Raw genomic sequence first — 27,448 nt, 5'->3', positions numbered from 1 at the left:
CTCTCTAAACCCCCATGGCTACTGTTGAAATCTTTAACCCTTTCAGAATCTACTCCTCCACAATGCTTTCCATGATCTCCCTAAGAACAAGTAATACCTCCCTCCACAGATTTCTCAGAGACAGTGTACGGGTATCTCTAACACTCAATAGAAGGCCTGACATATGAGGGATGATAAATGCTTACTGACTGATTTGACAGATGTTACATTTATCTTCTCATTTGTATTAGAACTATGCTTTCCAAGATTTTAAATTGCCCAGGACTTACAAAAGACCACCTTTTTAATATTAACATTCTACTAGTAGTCCTATATGTTTGCAAATTGTGAATACAACCATCTCAGAAGAATCAGAAAATTTTAACTCAAAATTCTTTGACTAGTATTGAAAGACCGCAATAATCTGATATCATGAATCCATTTCCTTGTCCTCTTCCATTAAATTAATTTCTAGTCAAATCTGACCACCTTTTTGCCTGAGATTCCCCTGTACAGCAGCTCCCAGACTGCAAACCAACTTCCCTCTTCAAATTCACATAACACTTTACCTGATAGCTCTCATACATTTGTCAAAAAATACGATATATCAGTAATCTGCTGGTTTTCTGCACATCTACTCCAGAGTATCAACTCCGTGAACTGTGTCATGTTTTCAACTTTGTATACCTAGAATCCAAAATAGCATGCTCATTATAAGAAGCATTTAATTTGCATTCAGTGAGCACTCAATTGTCCATCAGTAGCCATGTAAAAACATTTCAATTGCACTGTCTGCTTCAGAAAATACAAATACTCCTCTGTCCTTCCTACTGTCCCAGGGTTGGCTTCTTCCCTATATGAAATTTCAGCCTACTTATTTAGGGTGACTACCAGCAGGGTAGCACTTTTTATTTGGACTCCAGGAAGAACTTGAAAATGTAACATATTGTTAGCTTCCCTTCCTTTTTTTTCCTACTTGAGGGAAAATGCTCGAAAAAGACTAACAGAATCTTAACAAGCCATCTATAAGCTCACATCCAGTTGGGTGTCTGAAAACCAAAGTTGGGGACTTAAAATAACAACACAGGGCAGTCAAGAAACTTTAGTGTGTTCTCCTCAAGCCAAATCCCTGACTTTTACCCAGAGTCCTAGGCTTCTGACTAGAAGGGAATCTTTGGCAATTTCTTGAGCAAATGCTATATGTAAGGCTTTGTGCTAAAACTACAAAGGCTGTTGTTGACTAAGTTGACTAAGCAAAGCTGACTAAGACAAAATTTCTGACTTCAACGAGTTTATAGTCTATTATAGAAAGTGAATGTTACATGGAAAGAAAAAAAACAAGACAGATTACAACAGTACAAACAAAACATGATGGAGATTCAAAAGAAGAACACATAACAAACAAGTTATAAAACAAGAGGATGATCACGCAATAAGATGGTACTTGCATTGAGCTCTGAAGAATGAGGAGAAATTTAAAAAGCAATTTAATAGGTTATATAAGCAACAAGATAGCAGATAGACAGACACTTTCTCCAATCTTGACAACCTGTCAAATATTCCCCAAACAGAAATTATGCACAAAAGATAAAGTAATTTCAATTGTTTCTAAAATCTAGGAATAACAAGGGTTCAAAACAAATTTTTAAAAATTCAGCCTTCTCCTGACTATATTACCAGTAATGAAGCTACTTGAGAAGACCTAAGGACACAGGCTTACCTCAAAATTTATTCCTCTGCCTCGGTACCCCCTCCCTCCTTCCAGTACCATAAAGACCCTGAGCTAGCCTGTGGAAGTTTTATTGAGTGTTAACAGCTAGCTTGGCTATGGCCCTTGAGAAGCAAAAGTCTGCCAGGAGCTGCAACCTGGAAGCACTAATGCCATAAAGTGCTAGGGAAAGCAAGCTCTGAACTGCCGATATGGGCCAAAGAACTAAGGAACAGAGGGAATGAGAAAGATCACCAGGCCAGAATGTTATATATGTGAGATGTGCAGTACTCCATCTAGCTGCTATGAGTTCTGACCACCCAAAAGTCAGCTGGGCAGAGACTTAAGCTGGTGTCTTACTGCCCAGTGTGGGAGAAGGTTGAGACACTGAGATCTAGTCCCAAAGGAAACCACAATGAGAGATGAGGGAGCCATAAGTGAACAACAAAGAAAATAGGGAGTAAAAAAGACTGGAAGTATCAAAGACCCCAAGAAGAAGAAATATCAAAGATCTTTGTAAACAGATAAATGAATAAGATAAAGAATAACAATAGAAGAAAATATGGCCTCCAAATCTAGTAAACAAATCTAGGCACCTATAAATATTGCAAAATGAAAAAAATGATCCACACTTGATGAAACAGATGACGACTCCATAAAAGAGAAATGAGAATGAGAACACAATTATGTCCTGCACATCAAAAGCAATGAGAATAGAAAAACTTGAATCTGCAAAGGCAAGTATTAACAAATAAACAAAAGAGAAAACAATAGATTGAGAATGCAAATAAACAGAAGTAAAAGGCAATCTCAAAGAAGAGAAGCAAAAAAAACAAGAACATTAAAAGAACATATGCTCTTTTTACAAGCAAAAATACAGATCTCAAAATAGGATGAACAGACACAATCTAAGGATCAGAGAGTTCCTGACAGAACATTATAGGACAAAAATGGGTAAAAGACTTACTGTTAATCAAACAAGACAACAGAAGCAATTTTAAAAGATAAAATAGGTAACTTTGATTATTTAAAACTGAAAAGCTTTTGCACAGATAATATTAATGCATCTAAGGGAAGAAGGAAAGTCAATAAATAAATAAAAAATCTTCATTTCAAATTTCTCAGATAAGGATGTGGCATCCAAGATATATAAATGTGTGTGTGTGTGTGTGTGCGTGTGTGTGTGTAACTAATAGCTATTCCCCAATAAATAAATGGCCAAAAGATATGAACCAATATTTCCCAAAAGAACTACAAAATATTCATAATCACTTTTAAAAAATAGTTTTTTTTAATATTTTAAAAATAATTCTAAAATAAAAAGTTCCAAATCACTAATAATAAGAGAAATGTAAATCAAAACAACTCTGAAATTTTACTTCTCAACTAACAAATTGGCCTTGCAAAAATGACCAAAAAATCCAAGGATATGAACAGATAATTTTCAGATGAAGAAATTGAAACTATTTGTAGTCATATGAAAAAATGTTCTGAATCATTATTGATCAGAGAAATGCAAATTAAGACAACTCTGAGATACATCTCTCAGACTGGCTAAAATGACAGGAAAAGATAATGACAAATGTTGGAGAGAATGTGGGAAAACTGGGACACTGATACATTGTTGGTAGAACTGTGAATGGATCCAAACCTTCTGGAGAGCAATTAATCTGGAACTATGCTCAATAAGTTATCAAACTGTGTATACCTTTGACCCAGTAGTGTTTCTACTGGGCCTATATCCCAAAAAGATCTTAGAGAAGGGAAAAGGAGCCACATATGCAAAAATGTTTGCGGCAGCCCTTTTTGTAGTGGCAAGAAACTGGAAACTGAATGGATGCCCATCAATTAGAGAATGGTTGAATAAGTTATGGTATATGAATATTATGGAATATTACTAATCTGTAAGAAACAACCAGCAGGATGATTTCAGAAAGGCCTGGAGAGACTTACATGAACTGATGCTAAGTGAAGTGAGCAGAACCAGATCATTGTACACGGCAAAAACCAGAGTTTGCAGTGATAGATTCTGATGGATGTGGCTCTCTTCAACAATGAGATGATTCAAACCAATTCCAATTGTTCAGTGATGAAGAGAGCCATCTACACCTAAAGAGAGAACTATGGGAACTGAGTGTGGACCACAATAGCATTCTTATTCTCTCTGTTGTTGTTTGCTTGCATTTTATTTTCTTTCCCAGTTTTTTTTTCCCTTCTTGTTCCGATTTTCCTTGTGCAGCAAGATAACTGTATAAATATGTATACATATATTGGATTTAACATACATTTTAACATATTTAACATGTATTGGACTACCTGCCATCTAGGGGAGGAGGGAGAGGAAGGAGGGGATAATTTGGAACAGAAGGCTTTACAAGGGTCAATGTTGAAAAATTGCCCATGCATATGTTTTATAAATAAAAAGCTTTAATTAAAAAAAAAAAAGATAAAAAATGGCAACAGTAACTATGGGAGGAATTGTGAGAAGACAGACATACTACTATGTTGTTGGTAGCACTGTGAAATGATATAACCATTTTGTAAAGCAATTTTTAAAATGTTCACGCCATTTAAACCAAAGAATCTCTTACTGTTCCAAGGAAGGCATCAATAAAAGAAAAAGTTCCCATATATTCCAAAACATTTATAGTAGTACTTTGTGTAATAGCAAAGAACTGATACTTATGAAAAGTAGATGCCTATCAATTAGGAAATGGTTTAACAAACTTGTACATGAATATAAATGGCACACTACTGTATTGTAAGAAATTATGCCTATGATGTATACAGAGAAGTATGAAAGACGTACATGAATATGTGCAAAGTAAAGTAAGCAGAGCCAAGAAAACAATATGCACAGTAGCTACAACGTAAATGAAAAGAATGACATAGCAAAAAAACCCAAAAAACAAAAAAGCAAAAAGAACAAAAAAAAAAGTAAATGTAACAAAATTATAACGCTCAAGCTGTACTTGAATGAAGAAAGATGAAAAGATATCTCCAACTCATCCCTCCATGAAGGTTGAAGTTGTAGTGGTGTTACACATAACACACGTTCTGGGACTTTCTCAATTAATCAATCAGTTATGTTAGTTCCTTTTTCCTCTCTAGAAAACAAAACCCACCATATGTCCCATGGGATAGCTCTCAAAGTAGGGGAGGGAGAAGAATACATGGGAAACTCTGTTGATGCAAGAAACAAAAAGCATCAATTTTTTAAAAAATTGTTTTTATAGCAATTCATCCTGTGTTACCCCAAAGCTCAACAAATCCTCCAACAAATTTCCCCAAATTTCTTCAAATCTGCCTCTGAAACCATCCAGTCTATTACTTTTACTACCTAAATTCTTTTATTTCCAACAGCAAATTAGTTTCATTCCAACACTTTGCATCTTTCCCTATTATGTCAGTGTTGTTCCAAGTAGCAAAGGGAACAGATGCTGTGCAAAATGTTTCTCACATATTTCATGTGCCAGAGTCTACCAAATTTTTTCTCCACTCTTTGAAACTTTATCGAAAGGGCTTTTGCCAGGTTGTCAAGGAGCATTGTTCTCCTCTCTTCATTCTCAGAGTTTGGAGGAAAACAACCATAGCGCTGATGTCTGTTTCATTTCTAATGCACAGCCTATTCTCACCATTGAGAGACAAGGGCCAAAAGCCACCTCACTCTAAAATGGAGTCAAAAATTAGAGACAAATGAAAGAAGCACTCAAAATGTAGCCTGACCCATGGTGCAGATTCAGAAAATTTAATAATCATGAATATGAAATAGGAAGCAATCCTTTCTCAAGCCAGACAAGAAGCCAGCTGGAAGCATGTTGATTGTTGCTTGCTATCAATATGTTACAATACCACACAGGACTCTGTGCCAGGCAGAAGAGAAATTTTCTATCAGTATTGCCTAAAAAAATGTATTATGGAGGTTAGAGATATATTCTCACAACTCCCTCCTTCTACAGAATATAAATACAAGTCAAGCATAACTCCCAAGTGAATCTAAATCATTTTAGAGGAGATTGAAGTTACTAAAAACAATCAAGGCTCACTCAGCTCTTATCTGCCATGTTCAAAAAAAAATTACATTTATATAGTGTTTTAAAATTTGCAAAATATTTCACATATGTTCTCTCACATGATCCTTACAGTCACCCTCTGAGACAGATAAAACCACTAGTATTATTCTTTTTTGAGAGATAAGAACATTGAGACTAAATGAGATAAATGATTTGGTCATGGTCACACAGCTATTAAGTGTCAGAGGTAGGGATTTGAATCTCTACACCTTCCTAATAATACTCTTCTAAGTCTTCTAAGTCTAATTCAATCAATAATGCTATGCTGCTGCGGCTTCTTTTTTTTTTTAATTTTAATCTTTTATTGTACTTTAGAGCTTAAGAAGAGTGTTCATCCTACTTTTTAAAAACATGTGTGTGTATATATATATATATATTTAATTATTATAGCTTTTTATTTATAAGACATATGCATGGGTAATTTTTTAGCACTGACTCTTGCAAAACCTTCTGTTCCAACTTTTCTCTTCCTTCTCCCCACCCCCTCCCCTAGATGACAACTAGACCAATACATGTTAAATATGTTAAAGTGTATGTTAAAAACAACATATGTATACATATTTATACAGTTATTTTGCTGCACAAGAAAAATCAGCTTTAGAAATAAGGTAAAAATAACCTGAGAAGGAAAACAAAAATGCAAGCATACAAAAACAGAAGAAGTGGAAATGCTATGTTGTGGTCCACACTCATTTCCCATAGTTCTTTCACTGGGTATATATGCTGCTTCTTTGTAGACACTACAGCCTTTTGGAAAGACCCTACCGTGTGTGTGTGTGTGTGTGTGTGTGTGTGTGTGTGTAAAAGAACCTCCTGAAGGTCCTGGGGATATTTAACTTGAAAAATTTAAGATTTAAGAGATCCATGGCAGTTCAATGTTAAAAAAAAAAAAAAAAAAAAAAAAAAAAAAAACCTCTTATCAGAGGTTAAAAAGAGCAATAGACAACCTCAAATTTCCCTTCTTTAAATGGAACCTATATGACACTCACAGGAGACATTATAAAAAGGATATGAGTTAAAGCTATCTATAATTATATAAAAAGATGCTCTAAATCACTACTGATTAGAGAAATGAAAGTTAAAACAACTCTGAGGTGCCATCTCATACCTCTTAGATTGGCTAAGATGACAGGAAAAGATGATAAATGTTGAAGAGGATGTGGGAAAACTAGGACACTAATACATTGTTGGTGAAATTATGAAATAATCCAACCATTCTGGAGAATAATTTGAATTTATGCCCAAAGGGCTATAAAACTATGCATACCCCTTTGACTTAGCATTCCCATTGCTGGGTCTGTATCCCAAGGAAATCATAAAGGAGGGAAAAGGACCCACATGTCCAAAAATGTTTGTAACAGCTCTTTTTGTAGTAGCAAAGAATTGGAAAATGACTGGATGCCCATCAATTGGGGAATGGCTGAACAAGTTGTGGTATATGAAGGTAATGGAATATTGTTATTCTATAAAAAATGATGAACAAGCTGATTTTAGAAAGACCTGGAAAGATTTATGGAGCTGATGCTGAAGGAAATAAGCAGAACTAAGAATATGTTGTTCACAATAACAGCAAGAACGTGCAATAATCAAATATGAAAGATTTGTTTCTCAGGGGTTCAGTGATCCAAGGCAATCTCAATAAACTTTGGATAGAAAATATCATCTGAGAATTGATGATGCCCAGAGAGAGAACTGTGGAAATGACTGTAAATCAATACATGCTATGTTCACTTTTTCTCCCCTTTTCCTTTGTCTTTTTTTCTCATTGTTTTTCCCTTTTTTCTGATTTTTCTCTCCCAACATGATTCATAAAGAAATATGTATTTTAAAAAATTAAGTGTGAATGTATAACCAGAAAAATAAAGAAAACAATAAAAAAAATTTTTTAAAGGATATGGGTCAGAGAAGAGCTAGAATCGATGGGCTCAAAATGACATCCATCTTCTCCAAGCATGTATGGAGTTAAGGGAATAATAGATTGCTAAGAAATAATGTTATTATAAACAAGAAAATTTAGAGAAAAAAGAGGGAGAGAATAGAAGAGGAGAAAAGGAGCCAAACTTTACAATAATATTATGATGTCATAACTTTTCATCATTGAAAAGTTACATTCTGGGGAGACAAAGCTAGTTACACAGTTCTAAAGACATGCTCTCTCTGAGATAACAGAAGCAGGTTGGTTATCTGTCAGAAAAGTCCCAATGCTTCTGGACTGAACAAGGGCATCCCCTTATTCCTCCCTCAGAGAAGACATTTATCAATTATGGACTTTTATCATTGTTTCAGTCATATCAACTCTTCATGACTCCATTTGTGGTTTTCTTGACAAAGATGCTAAAATGATTTGCAAAAACTTTCCTTCTCTAGCTCATTTTACAAATGAGAAACAAAGGCAATTATTGTTAAGTGATTTGCCCAAAGTGACACAACTAGTAAGTGTCTAGGTTGGATTGGATCTTAGGTTTTCTTGATTCAAGGCCTGGGGCTGCAGGCCCACTGTGCCACTCACTGCATATACTTTGGGCCTTATAAACCACTAAACTAAGTTCTGTGGAAGGGTGGAAGACATATGTTCTACTGAACACCTCTAAGAGATTAAATTTGTCTTTCTAAAGGCCTTAGTGGAAATGGGGTTTATTCCAAAAAGGACAAAAGTCCTTCTATTCTAAGTTTAGTCCTGAAGATACAATGCGAATTAAGATCTAAAGTATATAAGATTATTAAAATAACTATAGATAGATAGATAGATAGCATTTTCGCCACCTAGTGGTCAGCAACTGTGGCCCTTCATTCAAAATAAGACACTTCATTGACTCAATCCCTAAAAAAGCATTGTCTCCCAACTTCCAGATCTTATGATCCATTCTTGACTTCTTTCACAGTTCAGTTCAAGCACCACCTTCTAGGTTAAGCCCTTCCTCCTCACTTACCTCTTTTCCAAATTACCTTGAACATATACTCACATACATGAGTATATGATACACATGCTTGTACACATGTTATCTCTTCTAATATAATGTAAATTCCTTCAATGGCAGGTCCATATTTGTATTTATACCACCAAGGGCTACTATAGTGCCTGGCACATATTAAAAACTTTGTTTGTTAATTGGTTGATGTACTTTCTAAGCCACTGTCAGTAATATCTGAACAATCACAAGGAATAAAATAGGTACTGAAGAAACAGGACTGAAGAAAGGAAAATATCCCATTTTTCAAAACAAGAACAGAATAGAATCTACAAACTATAAACCTAAGTGTCTAATTCCTGAGGAAAATCTCGAATGGATCATTAAAAAGATAGTCAATGTCTAGAGATGGAAGATGTTATTAGGATGAGATACCACAGCTTCACCAAGAACAAATCATGGAGAGTCATCTTATTTCTTTTTATGTCTAGGTTATTAAGCTAGAAGATTGAGGAGTACAAAAAATATAGGTTACCTAGATTTAGACAAGCATCTAATAAAGAATCTCATGGTATTTTTGAGAAGATAGCAAGCTGTAGACAATTCACTGAATTTGGAACTAACTGAAAGACTCAGACTCAAAGGCTGAATGACCACCATTATGTGGGATTTCTAGGTTAAGACAAGATGGCCTTGGGCCCCTTCTAATTCTGAGATTTTTTAGTAACCTTTAAATCACAGGGTAGCATTAAGGAAGACTTTAATGAAGAACAGGATGAAGATTTTTTAAAGAGGATAAGAGAAATGAATCTAGCAGTAAGAAATCCAGATACAGGCAAACAGAGAAGTTAAGGGAAAGACAACAAAGAGGATCGTATCACAGTGCTTGTCCCATAGAGAAAAGGCCAACCATAACAGGAAAAGATGTGCCATGGCAACAGGAATCCTGGAGTTGGGTGGAGAGCTAAAGACCTACAAATAAGTAAAATGTTATATGATAATGAAGCAAAAAACAGGAGCAGCAGCAACCATAGTAGCCACAGACACAGCTCTTTCTGGGGAGGCCTCCCTACTGAGGCCTCTAATGGAGCACACTTCTACCCCGACTAGCATATGCTGAAATCAAACTCCCCTAGGCCCATACTAATTACCCTAGCATATGCCCTAGTAAAGACCTCCTGTCCATACACCATTACAACTCCATGGTCTGCAGGATGATCTGCTGGCCTCTTAACTTCAATGAGTTCGTCAGACATTAACTCTGAATGGGATGTCATAGCAACAGTCAACAAACAAAGCAGAAAGTTCACTGTTTCTCTGCAGACAATTCTGCTCTTCATCATCAAGGTTCCAATCAAAACCAAAGGCTTTTTTTCTAAACTGGTAAAGAGACTCTTCATAGTTGCTGGGCAAACAGGCCAAATGTTCAATAAATAAAATGGAACTAACAGAATTGTCTGTAATAATCATCCTTTCCTCCATCAATTAAATCATAAGCTATCTTCCTTTAAGGACTTTAAGCCTAGTTGTCACTTATGCAGACCAGTCTCAAGGAAAGTCTTACCAACTTACACTGATAATGCTGAAGGAGCCTGTTGGTCCTGACATCCCATAACTTGACAGTGTTATCTGTACCAGCAGCAGCAATGCACGTACCACTGGGATGGAAGTCCACATAATTGACAAACCTAAAGTAGAAAATACCTTCTTACATTATGTCTCTGAATTAGGGTCAAGAGATAGCATTAATCATTAATAAAAAGGGATCATACAAAAAATTTCAAGTCCTCGCCCTATTAGTCCCACACTTAACAAATGGTAAATGCTTGATAAAATATAACTGATAGGTACAATTATTCTACAATGTAAAAACAAAACAGATCTATATTTCTATTAATTGATTAGTCATAATTTTAAGGCAAAGAGAAAACAGACTGGGACCAAGATTAAATTGAGAAAGGTCAACTAAATATACTGTTTCAGTGTTTTTAAATCACACTACAGGCCTCAACATTAAAGTGTCACCACAAAGCTTCCAGTGTTTTTCTAGTCAATACACAACAACCACATGACATTTTGTTTGTCTAGAGAAGTACTGAGGCCCAAAGATGTGACCAAGATGTTCTCTCAAACATTATCTTTTCACCTACTGGTCAGAGGAGAGATTTTAGAATTTTACTAAGGAAATTGCATACAATATCATTAGTTCACATATTCATATTATAAAAGTTGCCAAAATGCATCTGACGGAAGATGAGATTACATCAACAGTTCTGGACAAATCACTATTTAAATAAAGTAATCTTTATATTTTTTCTACTAAAGCACTCTGTATGTAGTAAGCTATAATTATCATTCATGTAAATGACTATAATATTGAAAATACTAATATTAAGATAAGTTGTGACTCTTTGATCATGAAAAACAAATCAAAAGCAATTACCCTTAGAGCCAAAAACTTTCAAATCCATGGAATTACCCCCCCCCAAAAAAAAAGCAACCTAAAATATACTTTCCCTTCCAATAAGTTTAATTATGTTTACATGGATTTTGAATATCACAGTTTTCTATATTATAAAAAGGAGCTATCTTGACATTTAAATTTCTAAGTCAAAACCTCCCTATTTTCTGTTGGTACTTTGAAGTGATTAAACCTTATATCCAGTCACTAACATTAAAGCTGTAAACCATTCTTTATTTCCTGCTTTTCTTCCCAGTTTGGTCAACATCATTTAGAAATTATCACACATTATTTGTTACACTAATTATTTTCCAAGTATATAACAGCTCTCTGACATTACCTTGTGCAAAAATGGCTTTTTAAAAACAGGAAGTGAATGGATAGTTATCAGATTTCACAACCTGTGTTTCATAGACAACTAACTAGTCAAAACAGACTGGAAGGCAGCTTTGTGAGTGTGAGGATAGGAGAGAGACAGCTCAGTGAAAGGCTTACCCGCCATGTTCACAAAAAGAATGCACACATTCTCTGCTAGTCTTATCCCACAATTTGACAGTTTTATCATCACTGGCAGACACAATCAGCCTTCCATCAGGAGAAAATCTGAAAATGAAATAAAGCATCATTTTTATACTGCCTACTAGGTTAGTCTAGGCAGACTGTTTTTTGAAACAGGTTCAAAAATGCAGTTGTTAGCTATGCCAGAGGATGTTCTCATTGGAAAAAGGAGGATGCTTTTATTTAAGACTCGAATCATTTGTTTTCTTCTCCTGCAGGTTCCAGTTACTGTCTTCTAGAATCAGACACCATTACAGCATTTCCCAACATATCAACCTGGGACAGCTTCATTATTTCAGGCAGGCCTAAATTTCAGAGATATTACTCATAACAGAAATAGAAACTGTTTCAGAAAATAGTATTAAGTATGAGATCACAAGCAAAAGGGGGCCAATTACCATGCCAGAGAATGTGGAGTAGGGATTAGTAATTCATGAGGATGGCAGAATCCCAAGATAAATGGCAAGCAATCTCACTCTTCAACAAGATCACAATGGGGTTCTGATAGTAGTAAAACCCCACAGTGTGATCAATTTTCTTCTAACATACTATACTTACTTACACTTCAGCCCACTTAAGAAGCAGGCAGAAGTTATCAATATATCTGTCAAGCAGATTTTATCTCTTTTTCCTTTCAGTCAGTTAACAAACATTTCTCTAATGAAAACAAAAATTTTTGGTGATGCACCTATTATGTGCAAGACAGTCCCCCTGCCTTCAAGGAGCTCACAATCTATTGTGTCCTTAATCTATGTCCTTAAATTTGCTCTCTTCATTCTTTTTTTTTTCTTTTGTTTTCTGTAAGTTTCCCTAAATCAATGAGAAAGCATTTAAAAATTTCCTAATGAAATGTACAGGATAAATCCAAACTGCTATATTCATTCAATAAAGCCTTATTAAATGCCTACTGTGTGCAAAGCACTGGAAATGTGACATCATTCCTGCCTTGAAGAACCTGACAACTCCATAATTATTGCTAGGAAGGAAGATAATGTCCAAGAGACTTTGTAGCAACCACAAAAGACAATGCCCCAGAAGTAAGAAGAGCCCACCACCTTGCACAGGATCTAAGAATTGTATTTAAATAGGAAAGAAAAACATTGTTACTGATGGGGTTCTAGTGGCAGTCAGAGTTGTGGAAATCTCCTTTTGAATGGAGGCACAGGTCCTTCGTGAAAGAATTCACGAATCTGTAGAGTTTTAGGTGGCAAAAATAGAAGTTTATTGTTGGGTGAGAAGTCAGCTTTGCTAGAGAAACTGACTTCTGTAGTGGCAAAGTCCTATTGGGAATGGAGGCTGGCACTGAGAAGAGAATGTCTTCTCAACAGACAGGAATGCTGTCAGGCATCTATGTCCTACTCCAGACTTCTGCAAAGAAATGAGAGAGCAGAAACCTATTTTATGAGTAGATCTTGGGGGGTAAGGAGAGGGAATTGCCGTTTGAACTGATCAGACCAGGGTCTCCCAACTGAAATTACTTTGAAAACTTTTTCAGCCTGAATTTGAATGGAGATCCAGTTATCGATGGAGGTGATATGCCTTAGAAATAGCCCAGCCTGAGAAGCTCTCTCACAGACTCCACAAAGCCTAGGAGACTCAGGAATCAAAAGGGACAGAATTTCAAAGTGTTAATTTCTAAAGGGAACACAGTTTCACATCCCCATCAGTTACTGCTTTGGGAAATACAATAGGATAAATAGAATACATCTAGATAAGGAAGTCTCCTAAGTATACAAAAGGAAAACATAGAAGGAAATAAGTGATAAGAAAAAAGATATTAAGTACAAAATATGTGTTGAAAGGAATACTTAATGGGAAATCATGTATCTTTAGAATCAAAAATGGAGAGCTAGGAAGAAGATTAATAGCCAAGGGGCTGGCTGGTAATTCTTGAGCCCATAATCTCGAGGGTTGCAAGAATGTTTCTTTTGTCCTTTAATTCTCCAGACTCCTCCCAAAAATAAGTCATTATATGCTTCAGGTCACAAGTTTCACCTGGCCTGAATCACTTTAAGCCAAGGCAGAAAGAGGGGAAAGCTCTCAAATCAGTATTAGGAACTTAACACAACTGGATTCTTTCACCTATCCTAGAGCCTCCTAAACGTTATGTAATCATTTACTAACTAGATTATCCCATCTCACCTTCTTCTTCTCTAAAGGGATATGCCATCACTACAATTAAGAGTCTACCCCATCACTACCAAGAACGTAGCACCCCTCCAAAAGTATACAAATGCAAACCATTTAGCACACAGTTCTTCAAAGTGTTCAAAGACAGCAATCATTCCTCCCTGTCTCCCCAGCAATCATTATCCCTACACTATCAGGTTCTCATGATGTTTTTTTCAAATTCCTTTCACAAACTGGTTCTCTTCTTCAAGACATACTCTAATCTGTCAATATCCCTTTAAAAAATGTGGTGTCTAGATCTGGACACATTATAATGAGAACTACCTCTAATTAAGAATAAACTATAGTAAAAAACCAGAGCCAAGAAAAAGTATCTATAACTCCATACCATAAAGATAGCCAAGCCATAATTTCTCAAAGCCAAAAAACAAGGGATGTGTAAAGGAGATAGAAGAGATTATACATTTTCAACTTACTAGGAAATAATATCACATACAAAAGGCCAGATTGGACCTAACATCCCATCTCCTCCCCACTCCCGACTCCTCCGCCACAAGTTATCTGTAAATAGCTATTTGATATATAATGTTTAAAGAAAATTATACATTTCTTGACCTTTCTTCTCAAGAAGGATATGACTTACTTGGCACAACGGACCCAATTGATGTGCTGGCTGAATGAGAACAAAAATTTCTGACGGTGTACTGTCCACACCTTTACTGTTTTGTCATCTGAGGCTGTCACCAACGATTGACCATCATTGGAAAAATGTACACTTCTTACAGTTCCTGTGTGAGCTCGGAAAACAGTAGATTCTCCTTTGCTAAATGCAAAGACACCAGGTCAATAATTAAAACTCACTTAGAAATTATTACACAGTATAATGAAAAAGCCCTCCTGGTCCCAAGTACACCTCTACTATAAATTCAGAACAAAGATAGCTGCCTCTCCTAAAACAATGATGGAATAGGGACCTGAATGGGCCTGGTTTGGGGAATGGAGTACTAAGATCCTCCCAATAATCTTCTAATGTGACGCTGCAGGTAGCATAGTCTCTTTTTTTTTCCAAGTGACTCAACTGAAGTGACTTCTCAGTCCTCACATATGTATGAGCAGCAGAGGCAATGTGTAAAACCCAGATCTTTTTGACTCCAGCCACTATTAGTCTGTAGAGCCCATGGCAGCCCTATCCACATGGGCCATTTCAGAGGAAGAAAAAGAAAATTGATCAGAATTCTCATGTTCCTGAAGGCTAAGGATTATCTCCCTAAAGAACAATTAGCATATTACAAATTCACTTATAGAGACAAGAAGAGCATCTATGTCAAGGGAGCTGAGCTCCCACAACCTGGCTAATTTGTTTCTCACTAAAGACTATTAAGAAGTAATTTCTAATACTGGAAAGAGCTATGACCTGTGGGGCAAGAGATCAGGTCTAAATTCCCAGCTCTGTTCTTTATAAGCTGCGTGACCCTGGGTAAATAGCTTTCCCTTCCTGGATTTCATATTCCTTATTTGTCAACAAAGTGGGGGTAGGACTTAACACTAGATTATATCTAAGATTCCTTCAAGAACTAATGACCTAGACCATCTCTGAGTATAATCTAAGAATAAAAATAAAAAAGAGAAAAAAGATCTTCACAGAAATAACTGTGAAGAGAATAATCATAGCCCTTGGACTTGTGATTTCTAACAAACCAGCCAATGATATAAAAGTTTTACAGAAAAAAAGATGAGTATACTTACAGATTTGGCACCCATATTCGGACAGTTTTATCTCTAGATCCTGATGCCACAAGATGACCAGAAGGGGAAAACTGAACACACATCACTGCATCTTTATGCCCCACAAAGCGATAGGCTCTCATATGAGGTTTCATGTGCCAGATCATCAGACATGAATCCATGCTGCCACTTACTAAATCAATAATTAAAATTCTAGTTAATATATCCACATATTATTCTGAATAATCATGCATGACAGAAGAGACAGAATTTTCCCCTTCATATATGAACAGTGACACTGCTTCTACTTTTTGTGAAGTATATGTTTTAAATTTTTTTGGTAATGATAGATTTGACTGAACCATCAGTGTCCTCAGTACTGGAGTACAGTCTGTGATTACAGAAGCATACAAAACTACCCGCCCTAATAGGAAACAAAATATGTAAATGACCTTGTTCACTACCCAACTTAACTGGCTAGTCATACACAGTAAATAATATAAGCCATCAAATAGCATTTCCATTAAAAAAGCAACAACCTCACAACATTCCAATGGCAGTGAAGAATTCTCAGTAAAATGAGAAATGACTTTGAATACATATCATTATTATTCATTTGACAAACATTCTTGTTTGCATATAAACTTGCATATAAGACAACCTATGAGAGAAATAAAAAAGAATATATGGTCCCTGATCTCAAGAATTATGGATACCATTAGAAGACATATAACATAAATTAAATGGGTTTTTATGTAAACACATGAAACCTCTTGCATTTCATCTTGTCTAATTAAGCCATTGCTCAGATGAGGCTAGAGAAATCATGGTTCTTAATTTTCCATTTGGTTCCTCATATATATGTGTGTGTCCATATATATTCCATATTAAAGCATGCAGCTTCTAAGATAGATGAGTGCCTTTAAGAACATCAAAATGACTTTACCTAACTGCTTCACGTTGAGATTAAAATCCACACTGGTGACAGCATCTTTGTGGCCTCTAAAATTTCTTTCCAATGATGGATCATCCTGTAGAACAGGAAAATATTTAAAATGAAAACCAACAATACAAAAGAGAACAAGAAACCTTTGCACAGAAATATGCTTCCTTCCACAACACTCAGAAAATGAGTCCTATAAGAATTTTATTGTAGTTTTCTTAATCTACCAAACATTAGAAGAAAAAGGTACCTTTGAGGCTTCCAAACTTTGCAGCTCCCCCCACCCTCAAGCACACACATTGAGTTCTAAATTCCATATTCTAAGAACATTATGAAGTTAGAAATTATGTGATCAATCTACAACTAGTTCAAAATTATTCCTGAACAGACCACTGGAAATAGATAATGAAAGGATCACAGATATAACTCTGGAAAATAACTCAAACAACAGCTAGTCCCACAACCTCCTTTTATGGAAGAAACTGCGTTTGGAGGCGCTATGTGATTTGAAAGTGCCTAAGATCCCTCTATCTGACTCTCAAAGCCATTGCTTCCCACTGACCAGGCCATATAGTCTGTCATCTTCAGTATAGATTAGCATCATTCTTCCACAACATCTGTTGGACGTGTTGGCTAATAGTGAGCAGTAGGGAAAGCAGTAGTGGAGTGGATCAGGTACAAAGAAGTGCTGGGGGAGAGTAAATATTCTGCTTGGAATTGAGCATATATAATGAGCTTATCCCAACTCAGAGACAAATCCACCACCTAGAATAAACAGCCAAGAAAATGGGAAAAGGGGAAGATGCTAGCATTTCCTATTGTCAAGAGGTTTCCATTTCTCTCAGAGAAGTCAGAAGGAGAATACAGTTCTTATTACTGGCTTTTCATAATATTGGAAGATTCCTCCAAAATAGTAATTGAATCCTTAAGCACTCCCTAAAGAGATGAAAAGCAGTGTCCCAAGTAAAAGAAGCAGGCCTTGGCAGCCCAGGCCAATCGGTAGCAGCTGATGACAGAAGTGAAGACTGAAACTCACAGACCTTGAAGCTGCTGAGATATCACATTCAATTTAACCAATTCAATTTGATAGACATCATTAACATGTTTGAGAAATAAAGGAAATAAAATACTCTGCTCTCAAGAAATTCACATTCTTCTAGAAGGTGTCTAGAAACATGAACTTTGGAGGGGAGTGACCAGGGCCCCCTCCCCACCCCCACTACCCCCATTCCAAAATTGTCTAGAATCAAATTGATCCCCCAACCAAAACATACCTTAAAAGGCACAATGCCACAATACTAATCCAGCCCCTCTTACTCTGCCCCTTCCCTCCCCCCCAGCCACCCCCTCCTCCCTGAGAATTACAAAGCTCTACACTGAGCATCTGGGGCAAAGTTCAGATACAAAGCTATTAAAGTATTTCCAATGATTCCACTAATTGAGTTCTCCTTTCTCTGAACTCCTACCACTCTTCTCAGGGTTAGAATATGTGGCTCAACACCATGATGTTATTTTTTTTTTTAAGGCTGGGAAGTGAATGGGTTAAGGATACAAAAGAAGCATACCTGGCTCCCTCAGTTTAGGAGGTACAAAACTCTCCTTTGCCAATTATGCTCATAAACACTTTATTCATAACCTTATGGAATTCTTTTTTGTGTGCATTTATTCTTGCTGAATTTTTGTGCACTTATAGATGGAACAATTGGGTCATGCTTGATCTTTGCAGGGTTCTAGGTATTCTATTATTTCAGGATTTTGAGGAGTGTTCATGCTAGGGACCTGCAAAATGGTCTGATCCAGAGTGAATTCTAAGTACTATGCTCTTAGGCTAAATTCTGCAAGCTGTTAACTTGAATTTGGTTCTAGGCAACGCTACTGAGACACTTGTCTCAGTTGGGGATAGATAAAATGCTGAGCCTGGCCACTTTTAACCAGTTGGAAATCTCTGGGGTTCAGAGTGACAGAACTGCAAGTTTTACTTTGGTACAGGGTACCTGCCCTGGTTTTTCTTCTGCAGACCAGACTAGGTGGTTCTAAGATCCCACTCTGCTGACAGGGTCAGAACCTCAGAGCTGCTGTTTAGTTCAGTACTTATCCTCACTCAGTAGACAACTTAGGACCTTTAACTATTCTTATCATTCCTAAGTTCAGGTCCCCTCTTTGGTTCTTATTGGATCTATGACCCAACAGAGTGCAGTGAATGACAGGTCTGCCAGTCGACACTTATTGTTGTCTATCCAAGATGAGCATGTTCTGCTAGATCTAAGATCTGTTCTTACCCTGGTATACAGCCACTGGAAGGCCCTCAATCAATTCAGAGGGACAGACTTCTATCTATCCATCCATCAGCAAGCATATACTAAGCACCTACTATGTGCCAACTCTGTAGATACAAAGATCAAAATGAAATGGTCCCTACCCTGTAGAATGTCAGCTCTACACCAACCTCAGCTAAAGGGGGGGAGGGGGGGAATTATTGTGCTTTTCCCCCTGCATTTTCTGACCAGATAGATTTTCTAGACTTTCTGGAGGAACTACAGTGGGAAGCTAGTGACTTTTCTTCTTCTTCTCTTATCTTGGCTAGTATTCCCAAGGGCCTCCTAATTGATCTTCCTTCCTCAAGTCTAATTCCAATCCATTCTCTACAAAGTCACCAAACAAATTTTCACAAAATTTAAGCCTTTCCATGTCACTCCTGAACTTTTAGATCAAAGATTTAAATAAAAACTCCTGTGTTTGGCATTTAAAGATCTTCACAATCTGACCCCTTTTTATTTTTCTTTTTGAATTTACCATACCATTACTCCTCCATGTACATTATACTCTAAACAAACTAGCTTTCCTGTAACTTTGCATGGGCTATTCCCCATGTCTGGAATATCCTGGAATTTTATCTTTTAGAATAACTTCCTAGAAGGATTAGGTAAAGCATTAACCTATTAATGAAATCTTTCTTGATTATATCCCACCTCCTAGCTGTTTGTTACTTCTCCCTAAAAAAAAAAAAAAATCACCTTATATTTATGAAGTATTTTCCATATACAAATGTGTATGTATATCTATATGTATGTTTGTGTTGTATATACCATATCACATATATACATATATTTATATATACCCACATATTTACATATATAGTTTTCCCCAACCATACTGTCAGCTCATTAATCTTTGTCTTTACAGTATCTAATTTTTATTAGGTATTTAATAAATGTTTGCTGATTGATGGTTTGAAGATAGGCAAAGAGATAAATGTGGTCCTTGTCACTGTCAAGTATAGAATAACTACAAAACATGAGTTTGAGGGGGTAGTGTGATATAAAGGGAAAAAAACTAGGCTTAAGGAGTAGAGTACCACAGGACCAGAGTTTAGAATTAGAAGGGACTTTCAAAATCATATAGCCCAAACTCTCATTTTATAAATGAGGAGACAAAGGTCTAGAGAAATTGTTATGCCACAGTCCTCTTTAACTGTCCTGACTCAGTTTCCTTGTACAAGTTTCCCTTATCTCAGTCTCCCTAATTACTCCCCTAAGCTGTAAATCTCCCTCTGGTCCATTAAGGCTGAGGACCAACTACTCTAAGGTTATAAATTGTTAGCCCAAGCAAGATAAACAAGAGAGTTGACCTCCTGATTATTTTCTGTCCTCAAGAATTTATTATATCCCTCTAAAATATTCCAAGATATTTCACTGACATCTTTATCTCTGTGTATTCAGACATCCTGTCTCTGGGTTTTTTGGTTTATGGCCTTTTCTAGCTTGACAGGGGCTTTCCTGCGCTTTCCCTCTTCTTTGTCTCCAAAGGTACATAAAGGTTAAAGATTCTCCCATTCAGCACTGGATAATTTGAGACGAGAGTCCTGTCCAGTCACTCTTACTCTCCCATTAATAAAATATTAAAAACTCTCTAATCTCTCTCCTGCCTCAGTTTCTCCGGCATTACAAAATGACTAAGAAGGAAAGGAGTAATAGAGAAGGAATTCTAGACTTGAAATCAATACAGACTTAAGTTGAAATCCTTTAATACTTACTGTATAATCATACAAGTCACTTGCCTTTTATAAACATCAAATTCCTCATCTGTAGTCAGGGGATATTACTACTAGTTCTACTTACATCACAAGGTTTTCTGAATATCAAATGAAGTTTATGTAAAATACTGTGTAAATCTGAAAATGCTAAACATCTACTTTCATTATTATTGCCACTACTACATCTAGTAAGGTACTGGACCAATATGCAAAACCAATTTTTTGACCCATCTTGAGAGTTCTTTCTATAAATAATTCCCTTCTCTCCCTCTGTCCCCAAAAATATACCATTATTTCTGCAAAAAAAATTTGTGCAAATAGGTGGAGAGTGAAATAAGTTTTCATTTTATGTTGTTTTAATAGAGGAAAAAAAAAGTAAAAAGTACAGTGATATGTAAATTACTTGGAACACAACAGTAATTTTGATAGTTTCCTTTTTAATAGCAATAATAATGCATATAGGTATGCTTCTACTAACAACAGACTCAGAACATGACTTTGACCAGATGAAATGAGATTAAGCTGGTTTCCCTGTTAAGTGTTCTGAGTACTGATTTTGTATCATACTAAGGTGTTTCATTGTTCTCTTTTGTTGTATTTTAATTCTGTAGCTTTTAAGAAAGGATATGACTCCCAAGAAAAAATTGTAGCTCTTAAAAAACACATTTCAATGACATTTATTGTAAGGATTTGGTGATGTAGGAAGTCAAGCATTTCAAGGATTATTTAAACCTGAAATGATGGTCAGTTAGGCCTACACAAAAGAAAAGGTGAAAAAAAAACAAACAAGAATTCACAATCTACTAATCAATACAGCCTAAATCACCTTAAGAAACCAAGCAAAGATTTTCAGAAAGACTTGGAATTTAGAAAGAATATTACCAATCCTGCAAAGATTTTCAGAAAGACCTGGAACCTAGAAAGAATATTTACTAATCTCTTAACAATGCAGCACAGTCTTCTTAAATAATAGAGAAGACAAATTTTTTAAAGGAGATATTAACCACTCCATATTAAAAAAAATTTGTCGTGGGCCAAAAAATACAAAGGCTAGCATATTGAAGAGTAAGAAAAGTTATTTTTTAATGATAAAACTCAGCTTCATTCAAGAACTTAATAAAATACTCACAAATCCAGGTAAAATAAGATCTTGGCATCTTCCACAGACCATAAAATATCCAACCAAAAAAAATGTTTTGGGTATTTTTAAAAATTTTTCTATTGGGCCTAAAAGGCTGGCCTCAATTGAAGGAATGACAAATTACGACATATAATGATATGCTGAGAATCAAAATTACAAAAATTCACAAATGGAGATAGAATGCTGCAATACAATTTTGCACCAAGAAACAAGTCACCAAATAAACAAAAAAGATGGAGTTAAACACAATGACCAGGTAACTTGCCTGTGTTAAAATTCACCAAAAACTTACAAGCCTATAAGCCTGACTAGACTTGGAAAAAATGGACTATTTTTCAAAGGTATACTTAATAAACAAGATAGAGGCAGCTAGATGATACAGTGGAGAGAAAATAAACCTTGGAGTCAGAAGGACCTGAGTGAGTTCAAGTCCAGTCTCAGACACTTATTAGCTGTGTGACTCTGGGCAAGTTACTTAACCCAATTACCTCACCAAAGGATTAAAAAAAAAAAAAAAAAGATAATAAATAATAACGATCAGCAAGATAAATTTGTAGTTGCATGATGAATGAAATAACAGATCAAAATCTTGTGAACAATCAATTCCATAAAAGAAGATTTTTTAATCTTTATCTTTGTGTTCTGGACCCAAAAAAAAGTAGACTATACATTTCTCCACTAAGTTCTTTGTACTCCCAGTGCACTATATATGGCCCACGGACATGGCACATTATGATTAAGTACAGTAAGTGTTTGAGTAATGCTAACTGACCAACTGGATGGACACTTTGGCAGTCTAGCAAAAACTATGAATCTCCTCTCAGATTGTTTTTTTGGCTCCTTTCATAACTGAGGAAAATGTTAAATTTCCGTGAAAATAAAGAAGTAATTGCTTTCCCTTCAAAAAGTTCGTGGTTCCCGTGAAATCTACTACTGGCAGAAGCCTTCCCCAGTCACCTTACTTCCAGTGCCTTCCCTTCATCCGTTAATTACTACTTTCCGTTTATCCTATGCATAGCTTACTTTGTGTATAACAGTTTGCCAGCAATTCCCAACCTGCTCCAATTAATGGGTAAACTCCTTGAGGGTAGGAACTGTCTCTAATCTCTTTTTGTATTCCCCCATATGCACAGTGTGAGGCACCAGTAGGCGCTTAATAAATGCTTACTGAACTTATTGTTATGTTAAAGCAAGCAAAAAGGGCATATTTTACATTTTGCTGAGATGGTAGCAAGGTTTATTGTGCTGGTCAATAAAATACACTTCATTCTTTACAATAACCCAGGCCATTCGAACATTACCCAAAGATTTTATTTACCCAAACTTCCACCCTAAATTCATTGATGAGTTGAGGTCTACTATCTACATGCTGACCACCCCACCCCTCAAATAAACTTGTTAAAAAGTCATTAGAAAGCATCAGATCTGGAATCCAAGTTTCCTGATCCCCACTTCGGGTCCTTTCCCACCACACCAAACTCCCAGGAGCAAGCGCAGAGCCTCCTCCTCATGTCACGATCCCAAGCAATCATTAAGCCCCTACTGTATTCAGAGCACTATGTCCGCACCCTGCCAGCCCTCAGAGAGGGGCCAGTCTGGAGAGAAGGGCCGCCCCCAATCACCGTAAGCTCCGCGGGTCTCACCCTCTTCCGGCCCAGCCAGAGCGGCTCCCTCCCTCCGCCACCCCGACCCGGCCCGGGCCCTCACCACGCAGGGGGCTGCCATGGCGCCGGCCGGCCCGAAGTTCCGGCAGTTCGGTTTCCGCGCCCCCAACGGCCGCCAATAGCAACGACGTCCGCGCCTTAAAGGGGAGGCACTGCCCCGCAGAGCATGATGGGGTTTTTTTCTCCGCCGACCGGAAACTAGGAGTTGTCAAGAATCCTACCTCTGCCCCGCCCTCTCTCCGCCTCTTTTTCTCGTCCTCTATTCCCATGCCAGTTCTCCTTTTCCTTCTACCTGCTCCCCCTCAGTCTCCAGGAATACCCTTCTTCCTCCTTCCCTTCTTCGACAAGCTGGGAAGTGGGACTACGTGAGAGGGGAACGCGCAGCCTCAGTTAAGTGTAGATTATCCAAGCCGCGGTTCCTTCGACTAGCAGCAGGGGGAGCTATGGGTGTTTTGTTATCTTTCGGCTTGGCTAGCAAAGGATTTAAACAAAGCCAGGAGAAGAATGGGGGACGCCCTTTCCAGGGCTCCGCCCTCTCCAGCCGGGCTTCTCGGTTTCCTAGCAACTACCAAGCCCGCACTGAAGAGGCGGAGTAGGGATGAAGGGGGGAGTACGATGAAAGCGGAAGCAGAGAGGCGGATGAGTGAGGACATCCGGAGCAACGTCATTTCCGGAAGAAAGTGAACAGCTGCCTTCACCCGGGAAATCTGGAGCGACCTAGTTTGACGCTGGGTTTTTCTGTGTCCTGTACCGGTGTCTCTGAGACCTCAGTTTCTACATTTGTAAAGTAGATATTTATTGTTGCTCAGTCCAGCACGACTCGTTGTGACGCTAAGAGTCACGGCAACCAGACACCTTTGTCTCCCGAAGTCCGTCCAAGCTCGTGGTCCTTGTTTCCAAGGCACGGCTTCTCCATCTCATCCTCCACCTCCTCCCCCCTTTGTCTCCCACCTTTCCCCTCTTCAGGGTCCTTTCCAGTGGGTCCCAGCTTCTCATCATGTAATCAAAGTCTCACTTTATATGCCGAATAGCCAGAATCGATGGACCTCCTTGCTGTCCATGAGCCTTTCCGAAGTCTTCTCCAAGACTACAGTTAGAAAGATTCTGTGGCTTTTCTTTACACTTCAAATATCACAGTGATGAGGTTTAGATTTAGGGAACCAAAATGAAATTAGGGTTGGTGGTGGTGGGGGGAGTTAAATGAGGTCTAAAGGCAGGTTCAGGGTTCAGGGAACCAAATGGAGAGGTTTGGCTCCCCTGCACCCCCCTGGGATTCAGCCAAGGGAAGGGAGTTTTGGGGACTCCCTTCTGCAGTGCAGAGGTTCTCTGTAAAGGAATTTACAGACCCGAAAACCTAGATTGATAAAAAGAGGTTTATTATAGGAATTGGAAGTAAGGTTAAAGTCTGGTTAGGGAAATAGGTGAGAGTAAAAAAGAGGATGGCACTGGAAAAGAATATTATTCCAACAGGCAGATCTAGAGAAAATGCACTGAGAATGCAGTTCTCAGTGGACAGAAGATCTTAGCAGTAAAGGGAACTGCCAAGGTCCCATCTGCAAAGACCTTAGTTGATGGAAGCTCATAATATTGGTTGTCTTGGTGGGGGTTGGAAAACCCAAGCAGATCATCAAAATGGGGGCTGGGACAATCGGAACAGATCAGAATCAGTGGGGGCTGGGAGAGCCCAAGTTGGCTCGGATCCAATTCGGGCTGGGACAAGCCCAGATCTCCTATTGGAATTCAAAGGGGTGTTTTTGACCAGGATTTGTGAATCAAAGGCCCTGGCTTCCTGGACTGATATACCTCAGCCAGGAGGGGCTGGGAATCTGAAAGGAATCACAGATCAACCTGAAAGGAATCACAAATCAATAGGAAATACAGTTTATTAAAGGGACCACAATCCACTTAAACAGTCATGCATTGCTACCGGGAAAGATATGGTTTTGGCTATATGGATCTTTGTAAGCAAAGTGATATTTCTGCTTTTTAGCATCCTACCCACATTTGCCATAGAGTTCCTTCCAAGGAGCAAATGTCTTAATTTTGGGGCTGAAGTCTCTGTAGTGATCTTTGAGGATGTAAATCTAACCCTACTTCCATTTCTTCTCCCTCTATTTGTCAGAGAGTGATGATACAAGTTACTAAGAATTTAATGTAAGTTGTTAATTTGTTTTAATGTTAAGCTTCAAGCCAATGTTTACCCTCTTCACTTTCAGCCTGATCAAGATGTTAAGGTTGGAATGGGGGACTCAAACTTCTGGGTTCATAGACTCATAAATAGGAAAGAGTGGTCTCTGAAATTTGGTTCAGATTATTACTGACCAGATTATCAGTCAGCAATGAATTGAGTAGTAGTCTATTTATCTCAGGAGTTTGATCTGTGGGACTATCCTGAGGCCATAAGGAGCAATCAGAATCAGACAGATTGAGTCTGGGAGTTTCCTGAAGGCAGACTCCAAAGCCAGAAGATCCAGAATCATAGACTTATAGCCAGAATAGAAGTACCCCCCCTAAAAATCAGGCAATCACAGAATCATATTACATCAAAGAGGCTTCTTAATTCCTCTTTACTTTCTGCCATCAAGAGTAGTATCATCTGTCAACATCTCTTGAAATTGTTGATATTTCTTCTAGCAGTCTTAAGTCCAGCTTTTGATTCATCCAACCTGGCATTTTCTCATGAAATACTCTATGTTTGAGTTAAATAAGATGAGGACATACAACCTTGTTGTATCCCTTTTCCAAACAAACAAATCAGCTGTTCCATGTTTGATTCTAACTTTTGCTTCTTGGCCAGCATACAGAAGATATATCAAGAGAAAAGTAATCTGATTGGTACTCCCATCTCTTTGAGGACTTGTCACATATTGTTTTGATCCACATAGTCAAAGGCTTTCTTGTCAATGAAGCAGAAGTAGATGTGTTTTTGTTTTGTTTTTTTTAATGGAACTCCCTTAAATGTAAACTGTGAAATTTGGGGGAAGGATGGTCCTGGGTTAGAAATCTCAAACTTGGAGCAGCTAGGTGGTGAAGTGGTTAGAGCACCAGTCTTGAAGTCAGGAAAACCTGAGTTCAAATGGGACCTCAGACACTTAACACTTCCTAGCTGTGTGATCCTAGATAAGTCACTTAACCCCAATTGCCTCAGCAAAAGAAAAAAAGAAATCTCATCCCTCTGAGAGGGGCTTCACCCTCCTGTTCATAGGGGGAACTCCCAGATAGTAATCTTATTCAATTCAATTGGAGATCTTGGCCTGGGGCATAATTACTACCCTCTATTGAGTTGAAAATTAGTCTTCAAATTCATCTGGAGATTGGTCCCCAGCTCTAGGCCAAAAAAAACCAATATAATCAAAAGTTATGTGTCCAAACCTTAGCAAAAAAGTCCCAACAGGATTTTTCCTGATGAGAAAGTTGTTTTCTCAGTGTAATAAACCCATTTTTGCCATATACCTTACCTGTATTCATTCAGGATTGTGAATTCTTTTGGGAAGTTTGAGACACCACCCAGGAATCCCATTGCCACTATAAATTCAGTCTTCTAGCAAAGCTGACTTCTCATCCAACAATAAACTTCCATTTTTGCCACCTAAAACTCTTTTGAGTTCGTGAATTCTTTCACAAAGGATTTGGTTGCCTCTGAACAAAAGGGGATTTCCACAACTCTCTGCTTGCCACTAGAACCCCATCAATATCACCATCATTCCTGGGGAAAAAATACCTTCCCACCCCCCAACACTATTGAATCTGTTTTTGTGACAAAGAAAAAGATTAAGCAAAAACAATGAACAAATCTGGCCATATAATAGAACATGTTGTACTAGGAGAAAGCTCCCCAGGTCCCTGCCAGGAGAAGAGTATGTTACATAGTCTGTTCTCCTTAGTCTTCATGAGTTTTTCAGTTCCTGATAATTCAATTTCCCAAAGTCCTGCCTTCTACTGGAAACCTTTCCCAGTGCTCCTTGATCTCAGGACCTCCCCTTTCAGATTCTCTCCAAAACATCCTGTATTTATCTCCTTTGCATATAGTTGTTGCATGTCGCCTCCTCCATTAGCTTATGAGCTCCTATCTCTGGCACTTAGCATAGTCCCTGGAACATAGTAGATATTTAAGGAGTATCTGA

At 37.6% G+C, this 27,448-nt stretch overlaps 1 protein-coding gene across 5 annotated transcripts in view; it reads right to left on the bottom strand.

The window, feature by feature from the left end:
* Positions 1-23,901, bottom strand: part of POC1A (POC1 centriolar protein A) — a 215,516-nt gene extending 191,615 nt beyond the window's left edge. The window contains exons 1-6 of one of the 5 annotated variants that reach the window (XR_007951902.1): positions 23,546-23,896; positions 16,490-16,574; positions 15,565-15,736; positions 14,462-14,641; positions 11,626-11,733; positions 10,242-10,357 (exon numbers count right to left, since the gene is read on the bottom strand). Coding sequence is in view for 4 of the 5 variants with exons in the window: in XM_051985340.1 (XP_051841300.1) it covers positions 10,242-10,357; positions 11,626-11,733; positions 14,462-14,641; positions 15,565-15,736; positions 16,490-16,574; positions 23,546-23,593 (709 nt within the window). In the remaining variant the exon portion in view is untranslated. Of the gene's footprint in view, positions 1-10,241; positions 10,358-11,625; positions 11,734-14,461; positions 14,642-15,564; positions 15,737-16,489; positions 16,575-23,367; positions 23,496-23,545 lie in introns of those variants that run through there. The other 4 variants (XM_051985340.1, XM_051985357.1, XM_051985347.1 and 1 more) reach the window with 4 other exon arrangements.
* Between the last annotated feature and the right edge of the window lie 3,547 nt (positions 23,902-27,448).

Source organism: Antechinus flavipes, chromosome 1, assembly GCF_016432865.1.
Source record: "Antechinus flavipes isolate AdamAnt ecotype Samford, QLD, Australia chromosome 1, AdamAnt_v2, whole genome shotgun sequence".
Lineage (NCBI taxonomy): Eukaryota > Metazoa > Chordata > Mammalia > Dasyuromorphia > Dasyuridae > Antechinus > Antechinus flavipes.
The sequence above is the reverse complement of the archived record's forward strand: the minus strand, read 5'-3'. Positions and strand labels throughout refer to the sequence as shown.